The 17,610-nt window shown below is 35.4% G+C and overlaps 1 protein-coding gene across 4 annotated transcripts in view; it reads right to left on the reverse strand.

Moving 5' to 3' along the window:
* Window positions 1-17,610, reverse strand: part of LOC136027626 (hemicentin-2-like) — a 152,528-nt gene that overhangs the window by 105,374 nt on the left and 29,544 nt on the right. For all 4 annotated transcript variants that reach the window (XM_065705043.1, XM_065705044.1, XM_065705046.1 and 1 more), the window contains one exon: window positions 11,051-11,234. In XM_065705043.1, coding sequence (XP_065561115.1) covers window positions 11,051-11,234 — 184 coding nt within the window. The remainder of the gene's footprint in view (window positions 1-11,050; window positions 11,235-17,610) is intronic.

Raw genomic sequence — 17,610 nt, forward strand, 5'->3', positions numbered from 1 at the left:
CCCCAGGCCATAACTTACAACCCTTGCCCTAGAGGCTGTAGGGGGATTGTCATTCTCAAATACTTAATTTCCGGGCCTTTCAACTACGTTGAACAAAATGGCTATCTCAAAATTTTGAACGGATGTGCTTTTTGGGAAAATGGTGGGCTTAGGAATGTTGTCCTCCAATCACTTTCGACTACAAAAAGGCACTAGCCCTTTCAATTTTTAATCAAATAAGCCCTTTTTGAAGTTTTTACGACAGTTCCTTCGATACGAAGTGCCCTGGTCTAAAAAAAACATAAATAATACATTGTTCCCCTATCGCTCTTTAGTTAGGCAGTGCCATTGTGCTGCCTATGATAAGTTACACATAAGATATGATAATAAATTCATGAATACAATAAAAAAAATATATAAGGAATTGGTCTGATTAATTATAAATGGGATTATGTAAATTTAATCGATATCCTGGCTGTAGAGATGGCTGACACTTAGTAAAGAACAAGCCAAGGCACATATTGGGGATAGTTTGATGCCTCATTCTCTGAAGTTCGTCTCTTACTATTCCAAATAATTATAATATAGAACGACTCCAGCCCACAAAAAAGGTAAATATTAATACTATAATACAGAACGTAGTCTAGCTAATAGTAACTGAAATTCGAAATAAAAATACAATTTTGGACAAAGAATAAATAGAATTTAGGCATGTTAGCAATTCACTTATTTTTTGACTAGATCATGGTTGCAGCAGTTGCCGAAACCTTGTAAAAGGCGAGCAAATATTCATAGTAACCAAACGCTGAAAAATTCATTTAAAAAAAACTACCTATTAGAAAAATTGTCATCTGACCTTCATTCAGAAAACTTAAAACGAACAGAAATTACTTCGTTTATGAAAGGGGTTGCTTCCTCATCGACGTCCAGCTCTTTACGATAAAGTCTTTTACTGTTTTAAAAAGTAGAGTAGAGAGAAAGAGTCAAACTTTAGCGTAAAGAGCGGGGCGTTGATGAGGAAGCAGCCCCTTTCATATACGAAGTAATTTCTGTTCGTTTTGAGTTTTAATGTCGCTCCTTACTTTCAGTTAAAAAAACTTTTTTTTTTAATTTAGATTCATTCACTAGATCTGTCTGAGAGAGCTTATTAACAAGGTTCATTCAAAATCTTGAGTTGTAAATTTCCTTCTTTAATATTTCCTAAATATAAGTTGTTTTAATCCAAAGTTAATATATAAATCGAGATTCAAACTCTGTAGAATCTATCGTAGGTTCAGGGTACGCTTCCAACCTCGGAAGTTTCTGTTTGAATAGTAATCAAAAAACAAGTTTTTATTAGATTAAAGTAAACAACTACATTAAAGCCATGAAAGTATCCAGGATCTTTTCTTCGGAGGGGAGATATACAAAAAAGCTTTAAAAACCCATGAAAAATTAGTTTATATTCATTTTTGTTATATTTTTGGGTCGAACAAACATTTTGAGCGGGGGGGGGGTCAAATCCCCTAGCCCTCCCCACTAGACACGGCCTCGATTAAAGCTTAAGCCAAACACAAATTACTCTGGTTATGAGGGTGGCAGTCTCGTCCCCAACCCCCCCCCCCTCTATTCGAGCTAAAGTATTAGTCTCATTCAACGGTCATAGTTTTTGATTGGTTCTCAAACAATTCGTCGTCACAAACTGTAAGTAAGGAGCGACCCGGCTCAATAGTAATCGAAACTTTAAAAGATGGAATTTTGATACCAATAGTTTTTCAAGGGAACCGGCTTATTATGCTGATTTCCAATTTATAAGTTTCGTTACCCATTAACGCATAAAAAAAAAGAAAAAGAAAAATCACCCCTAAAAGCCATAGAATCCTAATGAAAATCACACCATAAGATTCAGCGAAAACCCTACTTTAGAGGTAGCTCCTCTCGAAGCCCCTCTCGAAAATTTAAATTTCAATTTGCATGAAAATTTTAATTAGAATCCAATATTTTAATTCTTAAGTAGAAAATATTGAAAAAGTGGGACACTATCAACAAGTTTACAGTTATGGATGCATACAATATAAAAGCAATAAATCAGGAGCTTATGGGACAGGTAGCCCACATTATATTTTGGGTAGCCCTGTGCATAATTTGCAAATGATCAGAAGTTAAATAAAGAAAAAAAATGTTTTTAATTAAAAGTAAGGAGCAACATTAAAACTGACAGAAATTATTCGGTATATGAAGATGGCTGTCCTCTCCTCAAACAACTGTCTCTACACTAAATTTGACTTTATGTCCAAATATTTTAAGAACGACAAAAGGACCATAAGATTGAAAAAAACAAGCTTTTAAAGTGCTAAAAAGCTTCAGCATAACAAATGAGGATTTGGGGAGGGGGCAGCTCTCCTCTTATGTTGAATTGTTTCTGTTCGCTCTAAGTTTTAAGGTTGCTCCTTTCCTTGATTTGTTTTATTTTTTTGAGTTTCATATTTTAATTATAAATATAATTTAAATATAAGCTCGTTTTAGGTTTCATTTATTTGTTCAATGTTAATTTTATTCCTTTTAAGTTTAACCTACCGTATGATAGACTACCCATGGATGGTTTTTGACTAGCTCCCACTCCCCTTAAATACTCATACTTTTCACTCTTACATTTCACTCCTCAACACCTCATACTTTACGCTAAAGTTTTTTGGCACCTTTAAAAACCTCCTTATTGTTTTAATTAAACGACCCTTTTGTTTCAGGATTCGTTCTTAAAGAATTCGGAAAAATTCGAACATTAGCGTAAAGAACGAGGTGTTGGAGAGGAGGCAACCTCCTTAATATATGTAATAATTTCTGTTCGTTTTAAGTTTTAACGTTGCTCCTTACTTTCATTTGAAAAACTTTTTATTTAATTTTTGATCATTTTTTAAATAATCAAAGGAAACTGGGCCCCACCTCCACGAAAAAATACCCTCCAACGTAAATTCCCTCTAAGCAATTCAATCCCGGTGAAAATTTACCCAGGACGTAAAACCACGGGTTTTCAATTTACCCACGGGTAAAATTGAGGCGGGAAAGAGAAAGCAAGACATACAAAAAGAATTTTGCTTAGGGATTCTTTCAAACTCCCCCAGTGTGTAATTTTCCCTGACAAGTCCACACCCTGGAAACTTCCCTCTCTATGGAAAATTCCCTCGTGGAAAAACCCGTGGAAAAATGGGTAAAATTGAGGCGGGAAAGAGAAAGCAAGACATACAAAAAGAATTTTGCTTAGGGATTCTTTCAAACTCCCCCAGTGTGTAATTTTCCCTGACAAGTCCACACCCTGGAAACTTCCCTCTCTATGGAAAATTCCCTCGTGGAAAAACCCGTGGAAAGTTTTTCAAATGAAAGTAAGGAGCAACGTTAAAACTTAAAACGAACAGAAATTATTACATATATTAAGGAGGTTGCCTCCTCTCCAACACCTCGTTCTTTACGCTAATGTTCGAATTTTTCCGAATTCTTTAAGAACGAATCCTGAAACAAAAGGGTCGTTTAATTAAAACAATAAGGAGGTTTTTAAAGGTGCCAAAAAACTTTAGCGTAAAGTGTGAGGTGTTGAGGAGTGAAATGTAAGAGTGAAAAGTATGAGTATTTAAGGGGAGTGGGAGCTAGTCAAAAACCATCCATGGGTAGACTATCATACGGTAGGTTAAACTTAAAAGGAATAAAAATAACATTGAACAAATAAATGAAACCTAAAACGAGCTTATATTTAAATTATATTTATAATTAAAATATGAAACTCAAAAAAATAAAACAAATCAAGGAAAGGAGCAACCTTAAAACTTAGAGCGAACAGAAACAATTCAACATAAGAGGAGAGCTGCCCCCTCCCCAAATCCTCATTTGTTATGCTGAAGCTTTTTAGCACTTTAAAAGCTTGTTTTTTTCAATCTTATGGTCCTTTTGTCGTTCTTAAAATATTTGGACATAAAGTCAAATTTAGTGTAGAGACAGTGGTTTGAGGAGAGGACAGCCATCTTCATATACCGAATAATTTCTGTCAGTTTTAATGTTGCTCCTTACTTTTAATTAAAAACATTTTTTTTCTTTATTTAACTTCTGATCATTTGCAAATTATGCACAGGGCTACCCAAAATATAATGTGGGCTACCTGTCCCATAAGCTCCTGATTTATTGCTTTTATATTGTATGCATCCATAACTGTAAACTTGTTGATAGTGTCCCGCTTTTTCAATATTTTCTACTTAAGAATTAAAATATTGGATTCTAATTAAAATTTTCATGCAAATTGAAAGTTAAATTTTCGACGAATAGTATGTTTTGTTGAATAAGTTCTTATTATCATTTTTGCTTCAGAATTTTGCATGGACGAAGAGGGGTATTAATGAGAATATGGATGAGAATTATCAGTGACTTTTTATCTTCTACGCGGCTGAGGCCATCAAAACACAGGGTTCTCTGATGCTTAAATATATTGTATGCATATGCTTATATACATAGAGATTCTCTATATACTTTGGAAGAGATAGAGTTTCGGTTACTATTTACTTGATTTGCTCCTTATTTACAGTTTCTTACCACGAACTGATCGATTTTCTACAGGGATGATCGAGGAAAGTTATCCACCACGCGCCAGAACAGGAATTTCACTACTTATAATTTACCAAGGATTTAAAGGACATTGGAACATAATGGCGGGAAGGGTAAAGAGGAAGGTTCGAAAAGGACGTTGACTTCAGGTGGCTTGGTGCTGCAGTGATTTGTCAGTAGATCTAATAGGATATAGAGACTTGATACAGAGATTTGGCACAGAAGTAACATGGAATATAATTAAAATCTAATAGTGCTTTCGCGCTACTCTGTGACACCTTGTACACTTACGGGATAAATTTTGTCCGTACGGTAGTTACGTAAGCAGACTTTTGCTCTATATAGCATTTTACATTGTCTAAGTTTATTTTACGCGTGTAGAACTGAACATCGTAGGAACAGAGCAGGATTCCCAAAGAAGTTTTTATAAATTCGTAAAATAAATATTAAAAAGCCTTTCACGCCATTAGAGTCTCGAATTTCCATCCCCTTACCACATTTCCAATTTTTTGCTCAAAAATTGCTCATGAAAGTTGTGATGGCTTTGGACGAAGATTAAATAAAAAAAAACAACAAGTTTTTCAACTGCAAGTAAGGAGTTACATTAAAACTTAGAAGGAACAGAAATTATTCCGTATATGAAAGTGGTTGTCCCCTCCGCCACGCCCCCTTCTTTACGCTAAAGTTTGACCTCTTTGTCACAACTCTATTTTTTTAAATAAAAACTTTAGCGTAAAGAGCGAGGCGTTGCGGAGGGGAAAACCCTTTTCAAATACAGAATAATTTCTGTTCGTTTTAAGTTTTGATGTAGCTTCTTACTTGCAGTTGCTTTTTATTTAATTTCCGAACGTTTTCAATTAATGCATGTTTTGATTTTGCCTCACCGAACATGAATAATTAAACGAAATTTACATATGATTTTTTTTGCTAAGTCACCTTTCTCGCAGTTTTGATCAGATGATTTTGATGAGAAAAATAGGGGGAGGAGGCCTAGTTGCCCTCTAATTTTTGGTTACTTAAAATCCAACAAAATTTCTTTTTGTACGAACGTTTTTGTAAGTAATAAACACACGTACCTTATCAATTAACTTACGTAACAAACTTCTAAATTTGTGTCTTTTAATAATGTATATGAGGGGGTTTCCCACTCTTCAATGCCTCGCTCTTTACACTAAAGCTTGAATTGTGTCCCAAATCTTTAAGAATGACCCCTGAATCACAAAGGTCGTAGAATAAACAGTTGAAATTATCAAAAATACTTTAGCGTAAAGATCAGGGTATTGTGGAGGAGACGAAACCCTTATATACGTAATATTTTATGTTCGTTTTAAGTTTTAATGCCACTCATTACTTCCATATGAATTTTTGTTTTATTTATTTTCTCTTTTTTTTTTTTTTAATAATGCTAGAAAATTCTGCACCCCCTTCATGGAAATTATCTTCCCTCATAGTAAATTCCTCAATGAGAAGATGCTTCTACGTAACCCCCTCCCCCTGACCCATCCTCAGCCCAGCGCGAAAAAGTGCCTCTGGAAACGTCTGTATACTTCATAATAACCATTACTATATGTGAGTACTCGTCAAAGTTTGTAACTTGCAGCCCCTCCAACGGGGACTGTGGGGGAGTATATCGTCTATTTCTACATTTTTGCAGATAGGAGCTCTACAGTGGGGTTCTCTGATACATTGAATCTGATGGAGTGATTTTTGTTAAGATTCTATGACTTTTACGTTTTGTTTCCCCCTGTTTGCCAAAATAGGGCAAATTTTCTCAGGCTCGTATCTTTTGATGGGTAAAATTAAATTGGATGAAACTTATATATTTAAAGTCAACATAAAACTCTAATTCTTTTGATATATCTATTAGCATCAAGATTCCGTTTTATAGACTTTCGTTTACTATTGAGCCGGGTTGCTCCTTACTACAATTCGTTACCACGAACTGTTTGATACTGATGGCTTTTTAGAATTTTACGTTATCCTTGCGTGAAAGACAATGTGTAAGTGCAAACAATTATTCACAAGGTTTGGGTAGCTTAACTACTTGGCATAGAAAATTAAACATGTAGTGTAAAAGTCTTTTAGTGGGATCAATAGGTTTCATTAATGTAAATAATACTTATAAGATTGAGTAAAAATTTTGAACGTATAAAGTATGCTAATCTGATAACCGTTAACGTTCCTTTTTGAAAACGGTTTATTATGGTGGAGCGCGTTGAAGGTATAAATAATGATAGCGTAAGAGGTGCCGACATTATTTATTAGCAACTAGAAGATCGAACCTTCAGTGTTAAACTATCTCTGAGGACCTACAAAAAGCAATCAGTTTTTGTATCATTTACATCACAATACTGTCAGCTGATCCGTATTTGGAAAAAATTAGTTTGTGAATTTAGCCTAACTCTTGGGTGATGTATATCTTCTCTTTTATATTGGATCGGCTTATCTTGATTATAAGTTGTGGCTTACGATTAATTGGCTGTTAGACTTATAACCCTAAGAAGCTAAACTCTTTCTCTACTTTATCCTGAATAGAACATAACCTTAGGATTGCAAGGATCGAGGGGTTGACTATTTCCAAAAATCGTGTACCGAGGTGGAATTTTCAGCGGGTTTGGAATGATCTGGTGGTTTTTTTCAGGGGGATTTCTGTGCGATAAATCCTTTATGGGGGATATTCCGCGGAAGAAACTTTCCATTGGTGAGGAGGGAGATTTCCGGCAGAAATTTTCAACAGAGGCAGGATTTCTGGCACGACTTAAAAACGATAAGAAACTAAATAGTTTTGTTTTTCAAATGGAAGTAAGAAGACGTTTCCGGGTGGAATTGTCCACAGGAAATTCTACGGCGGGATTTTACGCGGGAGGTTTTTTTGTGGGGGATTTTTCATGAAGGGAAGCTTCCTCGGTGAAATTTAAAAAATAATCAGAATCAAAATTTAAAACAAGTTTTTCAACTGAAAGTAAGGAGCAACATTAAAACCCAGAACAAACAGAGATTATCCCGTATATGAGGAGGACTGCTCCCTCCTAAATACCTATCTCCTTACACTAAAGCTTGAATTTTGTACCAATTCTTTAAGAACGACTCCTGAAACACAGTTGCCAATGAATTGAAATTAGAAGCTTTTTTAAAGTAGTGAAAAACTTTAGCGTGAAGATTTGAGGTATTTAGGAGGGAATAGCTCCAAACTTATTCGGAATAATTTCATTTAATATTGCCCCTTACCATCAGTTGAACAGCTCTTTTTTTTAAAATACAATCAACTAAATAAAAGAGTTAGATCAATGTTTTTTTTGTTTACTAACTTTGGTATTAACTTAGTTGGTTACTATAGTAACCTAGTTGGTATTTTAGAGGGTTGGGTTAGAGTATTTTTTCGAGTGATTGGGTTAGAAAGCATAGCGCTTCAAACGTTTAGTTTAGACTTCAGTATTTTCAATTTGTCTATTTAATGTGTTTAAAACCCATTTTTTCGTAGGAAGGGTAGAAGGAGGCTAACATGTGGGAAGCATTAGTTCATTTCACCTGCTTGGAAATTCTTTCCATTCCATCTGCTTGAATAATGCATGAATAATATATTCAACATTTTTCAAAAGAAGGAAAAACAGGATATACAATTTTAAAGGTTTGGGAATAAAATTCAATAATCATGCATAATTTTACGCCAAAGGATTATCATGTTCAAAGTTGCGTGATGTTTCTACAAAATCATAGATTGCGAATATAAATTTGGAATCTAAATCTTTTTCTTTATTTTTAAATTATGTATATATATATATATATATATATATATATATATATATATATATATATATATATATATATATATATATATATATATATATACATATATATATATATATATATATATATATATATATATATATATATATATATATATATATATATATATGTATAACTCGGCTGTCTTCTGCCAAAAGCTAGTATCTATCAAACAGTTCGTGGTAACGAACTGTAGTAAGGAGCGATCCGGCTCAATAGTAACCAAAACTCTAAAAAATCGAATTTTGATATCAATAGCTACATCAAAAGAATCGCATTTTAATGCTGATTTTAAATATATAAGTTTCATCAAGTTTAGTCTTACCCATCAAGTTACCATCAAGTTACGAGCCTGAGAAAATTTGCCTTATTTAGGAAAATATGGGGAAACACCCCCTAAAACTCGTAGGATCTTAACGAAAATGACACCATCAAATTCAGCGTATCAGAGAACCCTACTGTAGAAGTTTCAAGCTCCTATCTACAAAAATGTGGAATTTTGTATTTTTTGCCAGAAGACAAATCACGGTTGCGTGTTTATTTGTTTTTTTTTTTTTTTTTTTTTTTTCTTTCTTTTCCCCAGGGGTCATCGTATCGACCAAGTGGTCCTAGAATGTCGCAAGAGGGCTCATTATAACGGAAATGAAAAGTTCTAGTGCCCTTTTTAAGTGACCAAAAAAATTGGAGGGCACCTAGGCCCCCTCCCACGCTCATTTTTTCTCCAAAGTCAACAGATCAAAATTTTGAGATAGCCATTTTGTTCCACATAGTCAAAAACTATAATAACTATGTCTTTGGGAATGACTTACTCCCCCAAAGTCCCTGGGGGTGGGGCTGCAACTTACAAACTTCGACCAGTGTTTACATATAATAATGGTTAATGGGAAGTGTACAGTCGGTTTCATTGGATTTTTTTTTGGTTTTGGGGGTGGGGTTGAGGGGAGGGGGCTATGTGGGAGGATCTTTCCATGGAGAAATGTGTCATGGGGGAACAGAAATTCAATGAAAAGGGCGCAGGATTTTCTAAAATTACTATAAAAAAAAACAATGAAAAAATAAACATGGAAAATTTTTTTTCAATTGAAAGTAAAGAGTAGCATTGAAACTTAAAACGAACAGAGATTATTACGCATGTGAGGGATTCTGAAAATACTTTAGCATAAAGAGCGAGGTATTTAGGAGGAGATAAATACCTCGCTCTTTATGCTATAGTATTTTTAGTAATTTCAACTATTCATTCTACGGCCTTTCTGATTCAGGGGTCATTCTTAAAGAATTGGGACAAAACTTGCGATTTAGTGTAAAGAACGAGGTATTAACGAGGGTACAAACCCTCTCATATACATAATAAAAATTAAAGAATATAAAAGTTTGTTACGTAAGATAGTTCTTAAGTTAGGTATATTTTTTACTAATAGAAAAATTCGTTAAAAATAAAAATTTATAGTTGCCTTTTTATGTAACCGACAAATTGCATGGCAACTACGCCTCCTTTCCCATCCCTTATTTCTCAAAATCGTCTGATCAAAACTAAGAGAAAGCCATTTAGCCAAAAAAGGAATTAATATGCAAATTTCATTTTAATAATTTATGTGTGGAGAACCAAAATCAAACATGCATTAATTCAAAAACGTTCAGAAATTACATAAAAAAACTAGTTTTTTTAACTGAAAGTAAGGAGCGACATTAAAACTTAAAACAAGTTTTTAAGAAAACAAGTTCCGTATATGAAATGGGTTGTCCCCTTCGCAATCCCTCGCTCTTTACGCTAAAGTTTCACTCTTTGCCACAATTCTGCTTTTTAATACAATTAAAAGCTTTAGCGTAAAGAGCGAGGGATTGCGAAGGGGACAACCCATTTCATATACGGAGTAATTTCTGTTCGTTTTAAGTTTTAATGTCGCTCCTTACTTTCAGTTAAAAAAACTAGTTCTTTATGTAATAGTATCTAAAGCAAAGATGCAAAAGCAAAGATGGCCAATTTCATGCATCTCTGTTGCTTCAAAAACAAAGAGAGAAAAAAATTTGCAATATTCCCCGGAACTCGGAAACTACAGATACTAAGTTTTGGCAGATGATCACGGAATTGTGCTAGAATAGATGTCTGAAACTGACACACGCTATTTCTTTTTTTTTCTTTTTTTTACAAAATAAAGCCCAAACTGTGTGTATTCTTTTTGCTGTGGTTGATGGTTCCATCTCAATGCTGATGATCAGTTATAGCTTCTTGAGACACTTTTTAACTCTCAGCATAACATTTTATAATAGCGAAAAATCTTGGCAAGCCAGAAAAAACTCTATAAGAATTAATTTTATCAACACTGTTTGTGTATTATACCGGCCACACCAATATTTGGACAGCGTCACCTGGAACATAGCCATAAAACTAATTTAGTTTGCTATATATAGTGATAGTGAAAAGTGTCTGATAGTACAATACTGCATCTATGGATGTTCAAATGAATATTTGGGAATTGCCATATATTTGGAAGGACTGAAGATGATACAATTAGTCTTTTCCAGGATAAGGGGGGTGTCGGTGAAGCAATCTATGCGTTCTGGACGGCCTGCTTTGCATAATTTTCTGTTGTAGTTTCCATATTTTCTTAATAAACTATTATATTTTCATCATAATTTGGTGTATTTAATTAGTATTAACCTAACTTCACTTCTTGTGTGTGTTCGCTATGCTATACAAATACCATATTAACGCACTTACTGCGAACTACAACCATAATCGGATCGGAGTTTATCGTATCGAATGAATCAAACGAAGTGGCAGTAACTTGACATTCCCAATGGCCATCATCCAGATCCGGGCGTGCAGATAAGATTCGAAGACTGCAATCCCCCGCATCGGGGTTGCCCGCCCATTCGTATTTCCCTTTGTAGATCCCAACCACCTGCGAATACAATTTTATTAGAGCACCAAATCATCAAAATGAAAATAGTTTTACCAAATGGACTCTTCACCCTTGAAAACTATGATTTTCGAATGTTTTTCTTTTGGTTGTTTCAAATTTTGATGCTTTTAGTATTATATTATATTTTCGTCCGCATTGCCTGTTGAGTTGTTCAAATAAATCCGTAAGAACCAATTGGTTAAATTTGGCAACGTTTTACATTTGTAAAGACTCAAACAATAATAGTTGGTTGCTTTCTAAAGTTGATTTCTTTTGACACCGTATGTTTTTAGCATATTTCTCGCTATCTTTCAACCGCGTTTCCTTTTTTTTTGGCGCCTGTTAGGCTACCACTGAAAACTGCATAATTGTGTATGGAGGTCTTCATTATTTTTTTTTTTTTTTTTTTTTTTATTAAACACTGAATTCCAGAATTTTCCTATGTAAAAGATATTCATGGTTCCACTAAATCAATTCGAACAATCAGTCACTTTCATTGATAACTTAATAGGTTTTTATTGTTCCTTTGAGATAATCGAGTTAAAATTCGAATTAGAAAGTCAGATATGCGATTTTATTTCTCCTCATACAAATTGTTAGTCCAGGCGCCAGCCAGGTAGGTATTCAAGTGTCTAGATAACCATGCCCGTTTTAGAAAATTTATGGTCTTATCCTAAACACTATAGAAAATATCTATAGAAATGTGTTTACCAGATCATTTTTACGGTTTTATATAAAATTAACTCAATGACGAGATAAATAAAAAAAAATAACTTCTTTCATCTGGTAAAATTGATGAAGCATCATTATTAATCTGATATTGCAGATATCACATATCTGTATCACATATATTTCCCATATATATCACATATCACATAATCTGATATCACATATATTTTATATGTCTTTTTACTTCTGGCAACAAAGTTTCGACTCGTTCTTATGAATGCTAGCGAATTCAAACCTAAAGAATCTATAACTCGCCCATACTCAGGCCAAACCCTCGCCCCATAAGCCTAATCAGCTTTGAAATGTTCGATATTTTACAGTAAACACCGAGGAGAAAAGGTCATGTGATTATTTGCTATTTAAATTTTACGCTCATGTCATTCGTGAGCTTCATTGACATTGTCTAAAAAAACTCATCGACAAGTTCAAACAGTTCATGGTAATTTTACACTCCTGTCGTTTGTGAGCTTCATTGACATTGTCAAATTAAATAACCACTCATTGACAAGGTCAAACAGTTTGAGGTAACGAATCATAGGCAGCCTAATAGCGCTGCCTGAGTAAAGGGGGATGTGGGCATAATATATTCTTTTTTTTGGGGGGAGGGGGTTTATAGTCCAGGACACTACGTATCAAAGGAGTTGTCATAGAAACTTTGATAAGGGCTCATTCGATTGGATATTGAAAGGACTAGTCCCCTTTACCCGGCTTGATAGTAACCAAAACTCAAAAAATGGAATTTTTATACCAATAGCTACATCAAAAGAATTGCATTTTAATGCTAATTTTAAATATATAAGTTTCATCAAGTTTAGTCTTACCCATCAAATGTTAAGAGCCTGAGAAAATTTGCTTTATTTTAGAAAATAGGGGGAAACAACCGCTAAAAGTCGTAGAATCTTAAAGAAAATCACACCATCAGATTCAGCGTATCAGAGAACCCTGTTGTAAAAGTTTCAAGCTCCCATCTACAAAAACGTGGAATTTTGTATTTTTTGCCAGAAGACAGATCACGGATGCGTGTTTATTTGTTTGTTTTTTTTTTTTTCCGGGGGGTGATCTTATCGACCCAGTGGTCCTAGAATCTTGCGAGAGGGCTCATTCTAACGGAAGTGAAAAGTTCTAGTGCCCTTTTTAAGTGACCAAAAAAATTGGAGGGCACCTAGGCCCCCTCCCACGCCAATTATTTTCCCAAAGTCACCGGATAAAAATTCTGAGATAGCCATTATATTCACTGTAGTCGAAAAACCTTATAACTATGTCTTTGGGGACTACTTACTCCCCCTCAGTCCCCGTGGGAGGGGCTACAAGTTACAAACTTTTACCAGTGCTTACATATAGTAATGTTTATTTGGAAGTGTACATACGTTTTCAGGGGGATTTTTAGGTTGAGGGGGAGGAGAAGAGGGGGATATGTTGGGGGAACTTACCTTGGAGGAATTTGTTATAGGCGAAGAAAATTTCCATGAAGGGAGGGCAGGATTTCCTAGCATTATTTAAAAAAAAATGAAAAAATAAATATAAAAAAGTGTTTTCACCTGAAAGTAGGGAAAAGCATTAAAACTTTAAACGAACAGAAATTATAACGCATATGATGGGCTCACCTCCTCCTAATACCCCGCTCTTTACTCTAAAGTATTTTTAGTAATTTCGACTATTCATTCTACGGCTTTTGCGATTCAGGGGTCATTCTTAAGAAATTGGGACAAAATTTAAGCTTTAATGTGAAGAGTGAGGTACTGACGAGGGGGTGAACCCCCTCATATACGTAATAAAAACATGAGAATACAGAAGTTTGTTACGTAAGCTAATTTATAGGTTACGTATATCTTTTACTAATAAAAATGTTCGTAAAAAATTTAAAGTTCTAGTTGCCTTTAAGTAACCAAAAAATCGGAGGGCAACTAGGCCTCCTCCCCCGCTCCTTTTTTCTCAAAATCATTCGATCAAAACTATGAGAAAGCCATTTAGCCAAAAAATAAATATGCAAATTTCGTTTTAATGATTCATCTGCGGAGAGCCAAAAAAAAAAAAAAATCATAAAAATCATAAAAAAAATAAGTTTTTTTAACGGAAAGTAAGGCGCGGCATTAAAACTTAAAACGAACAGAAATTACTTCGTATATGAAAGGGGCTGCTTCCTCATCAATGTCCCACTCGTTACGCTAAAGTTGGACTCTTTCTCTTAACTCTACTTTTTAAACAGTGAAAAAACTTTAGCGTAAAGAGTGGGGCGTTGATGAGGAAGCAGCCCCTTTCATCTACGAAGTAATTTCTGTTCGTTTTAAGTTTTAATGCCGCTCCTTACTTTCCGTTAAAAAAACGTATTTTTTTTTATTTAAAAGTCTAAAGTGATTGGAGGCGACTAACAACCCTCCCACGCCAAACATTTCCCCATACACATACAATCAAAATTTTGAGATAGCCATTTTCTTCAATGTAGTTGAAATGTCCAGAAATTATGTATTTGAGGATGACAACCCCCTTACAGTCCTCAGAGCAAAGGTTGTAAGCTATACCCTAGGGGCATATAAGGATTATATAGAAAGAGTGATCATAAAACTTCGGACGGGGCTCATTGGATTACTTATCAGAATTTTTAGTGCCCTTCTTCGAGATTCAGAGTGATCGGAGGGTGGATATCCCCCCGTGCACCTTGTATTTTCCGGAAATGTACATGGTATAAATCTTGAGATGACCTTTTGTTGTCGTAGAAACTTCGGAAAGGGCTCATTCTATTGGAAATTGAAAGGGCTAGTATCCTTTTTAATAGCCGATAGTGATTAAAGGGCAACTAACCCCCCTCCCACGCCCACCTTTTCACCAAAAACATACAATCAAAATTTTGAGATAGCCATTTTGTTCAACGTAATTGAAGGGTCCGGAAATTTTGTCTTTGAGGATAACAATCCCCCCCGCCCTTAGGGAAAGGGTCATATAAGTTTTATATAGGAAGGGTGATCGTATAAACTTCGGGGGGGGGGGCTAATTGGAGTGGTAATTAGAAGTTTAAGTGTTTTTTTCAGATTCACAGTAATCAGAGGTAGGATTCCCACGCCCCACACGTCATATTTTCCCTAAATGCAACTGATAGAAATTTTGAGATGGCCATTTGTTGTCGTAGATACTTCTAAAAAGGTTCATTCGATAAGAAATTGAACTAGTTTATGCCCCTTTTTATAGTCAAAATTAATAGGAGGAGAACAAATCCCCCTCACACGCCTACCTTTTCCCCAAACACATCCAATCAAAATTTTGAAATAGACATTCTGTTCAACGCAGTTGAAAAGTCTGGAAATTATGTCGTTAAGGATAACAATCCCTCCCCCCAAGCCCTTAGGGCAAGGGTTATACAAGTCTTATATAGAAAGGGCGATAGTGTGAAATTCGGGGAGGGGGGCTCATTGGACTGGTAATGAGAAGTTCTAGTGTCCTTTTTAAGATTCAGAGTTATCAGAGGTAGGATACCCACCCCTGACACGTCGTATTTTCCCTAAGTGCAACTGATAGAAATTCTGAGATGGCCATTTGTTGTCGTAGAAATTTCTAAAAAGGCTCATTTGATTAGGAATTGACCTGGTTAGCGCCCCTTTTAATAGTCAAAAGTGACAGGAGGAGAACTAGTCCCCCTCACACGCCCACCATTTCCCCAAACGCATTCCATCAACATTTTGAGGCGGACATTTTGTTCAACGTATTTAAAAGGTGCTGAAATTATGTCTTTGAGGATAACAACCCCCCCCCACCCACAGGGCAAGGGTTGTAAGCTGTGCTCTGGTGGTAAATAAGGTTTTTATAGGGAGGGTGGTCGCATAAACTTCGGAGGGCCTCACTGGATAAGTAATCAGAAGTTCTAGTACCCTTTTTAAGATTCAAAGTGATGGGGAGGGTGGGTACCCCCTCCCCTCGACACCTCGTATTTTCACAAAATGCATCTAATAGGAATTATTAGATGGCGATTTTTTGTCGTAGAAACTTCAAAAAGGCTCATTCGGTTGGAAATTGAAAGGGCCCTTTTAATAGTCAAAAGCGCAACAAGTCCCCCCACGCCCATCAATTCCCGAAACACGTCTAATGGAAATTTTGATAATTATTTTGTTCAAATTAGTTGAAAGATCTGGAAATTATGTCTCTGAGGATGACACCCCTCCCCAGACCCTTTAGCGCAGGGTTAGAAGTTATGTCCCAAGGGCATATAAGGTTTTCATTGAAGGGGGAGTCGTCTAAACGCCCGACGGGGATCATTTGATCGGAAATCAGATGTTCTAGTTCCCTCTTTAAGATTCAAAGTGATCGGGGTCAAACAAAAAAAGGATCTGATAAAAATTTTGAGATGGTCATGCGTTCAAAATGTCCAAAGATCGTATAATAAGCCCGGTGGACAGAATCCCCCAGAGTCTGGGGGTAAGGGTTGTAAGTTATGCCCCAGGGGCAAATAGCGTTTTTATGGAAGGGTTGGTTGCGTAAACTTTAGAAGAGTGTCATTTGATTGAAATGTATAGTTCTAGTTCCCTTTTAAAAGTCAAACGTGGTGAAGATCAGCTAGGCCCCCTTCCTAACATCTTCTTTTCTCGAAACACATCCAATTCAAATTGTGAGATTTGTTACCAATAGTCAGGAAATCATATAACAATGTCATTAGGGTAGACACAATCCCCCAGAGCCCATGGATAAGGGTTGTAAGCTATGCCCAGGGCATATAAGTTTTATGGAACGGGCAGTTGTATGAACTTTGGATCAGATAGAGCATATTTGATTGGAAGTCCGCAGTTTTAGCGCCCTTTTTAAGAATCAAAAGTAAATTGAGGGACGTCAGCACACCAAGCCCATCATTGCCTTAAACATATCCGATCGAAATTTTAAGAGAGCTATTTTGTTCAGCATTGTTGAAAGGTCCCGTATTGGAGATGTCAAACTCCCCACAGTCTTTAGGACAAGGGTTGTAAGTTGGGCAATTCGTTCATTGGTAATCCATAGTATACGTTATTGAGAAAGGTATGCATGTTTGAACTTTACTTTTCAACAAGAAGAAGGGTATTAAGGTGAGCCTTTCAGAGAATGTTGAAGAGAGTGTTTAATTAAATGAAAATACGTTATGTGTATACGGATTGTCAAAAGGGTATAACATAGAAATAACTGAATATATAAATTTGGAAAATTTAGTAAATGATAAGGAAGATGATCAAAAAGGCAATATTTGCTTGCTATCAATACTACTACAACTACTACCATGACTATTACCACAATACTCCCTTTGGAGTATTAAGGGAAAATTTGAACTATATCAAAAAGACGCTTTGTGCATGCACATTATCAAAATAGCGTACCTCAAGAATTTATTTGAGTATTAAGTTGAAACTTTCAGAGAATACTTAAAGGGGAAGATCATGTCACCAAAAGGCAATATGTGCACACTATTGCTAATGCTACTGTTACTGCAACATTTACTACTACTAATACTTCTGTTCCAACTACTTGTAGGGCTAAAAGCATTGAGATGAAAATTTCAAGGAGTATATATCCTTAAAAGGATATATCAGCAATGTCATAGCAATAGCTAATTGTATTAAATTGAAACTTCCAGGACTTGATGAGAGGGATGTTTAACTGAGCAAAAGGCCATAGGTTAATATCGCTGCTGCTAGTA

Source organism: Artemia franciscana, chromosome 5 (assembly GCF_032884065.1).
Source record: "Artemia franciscana chromosome 5, ASM3288406v1, whole genome shotgun sequence".
NCBI classification, from domain to species: Eukaryota; Metazoa; Arthropoda; class Branchiopoda; order Anostraca; family Artemiidae; genus Artemia; species Artemia franciscana.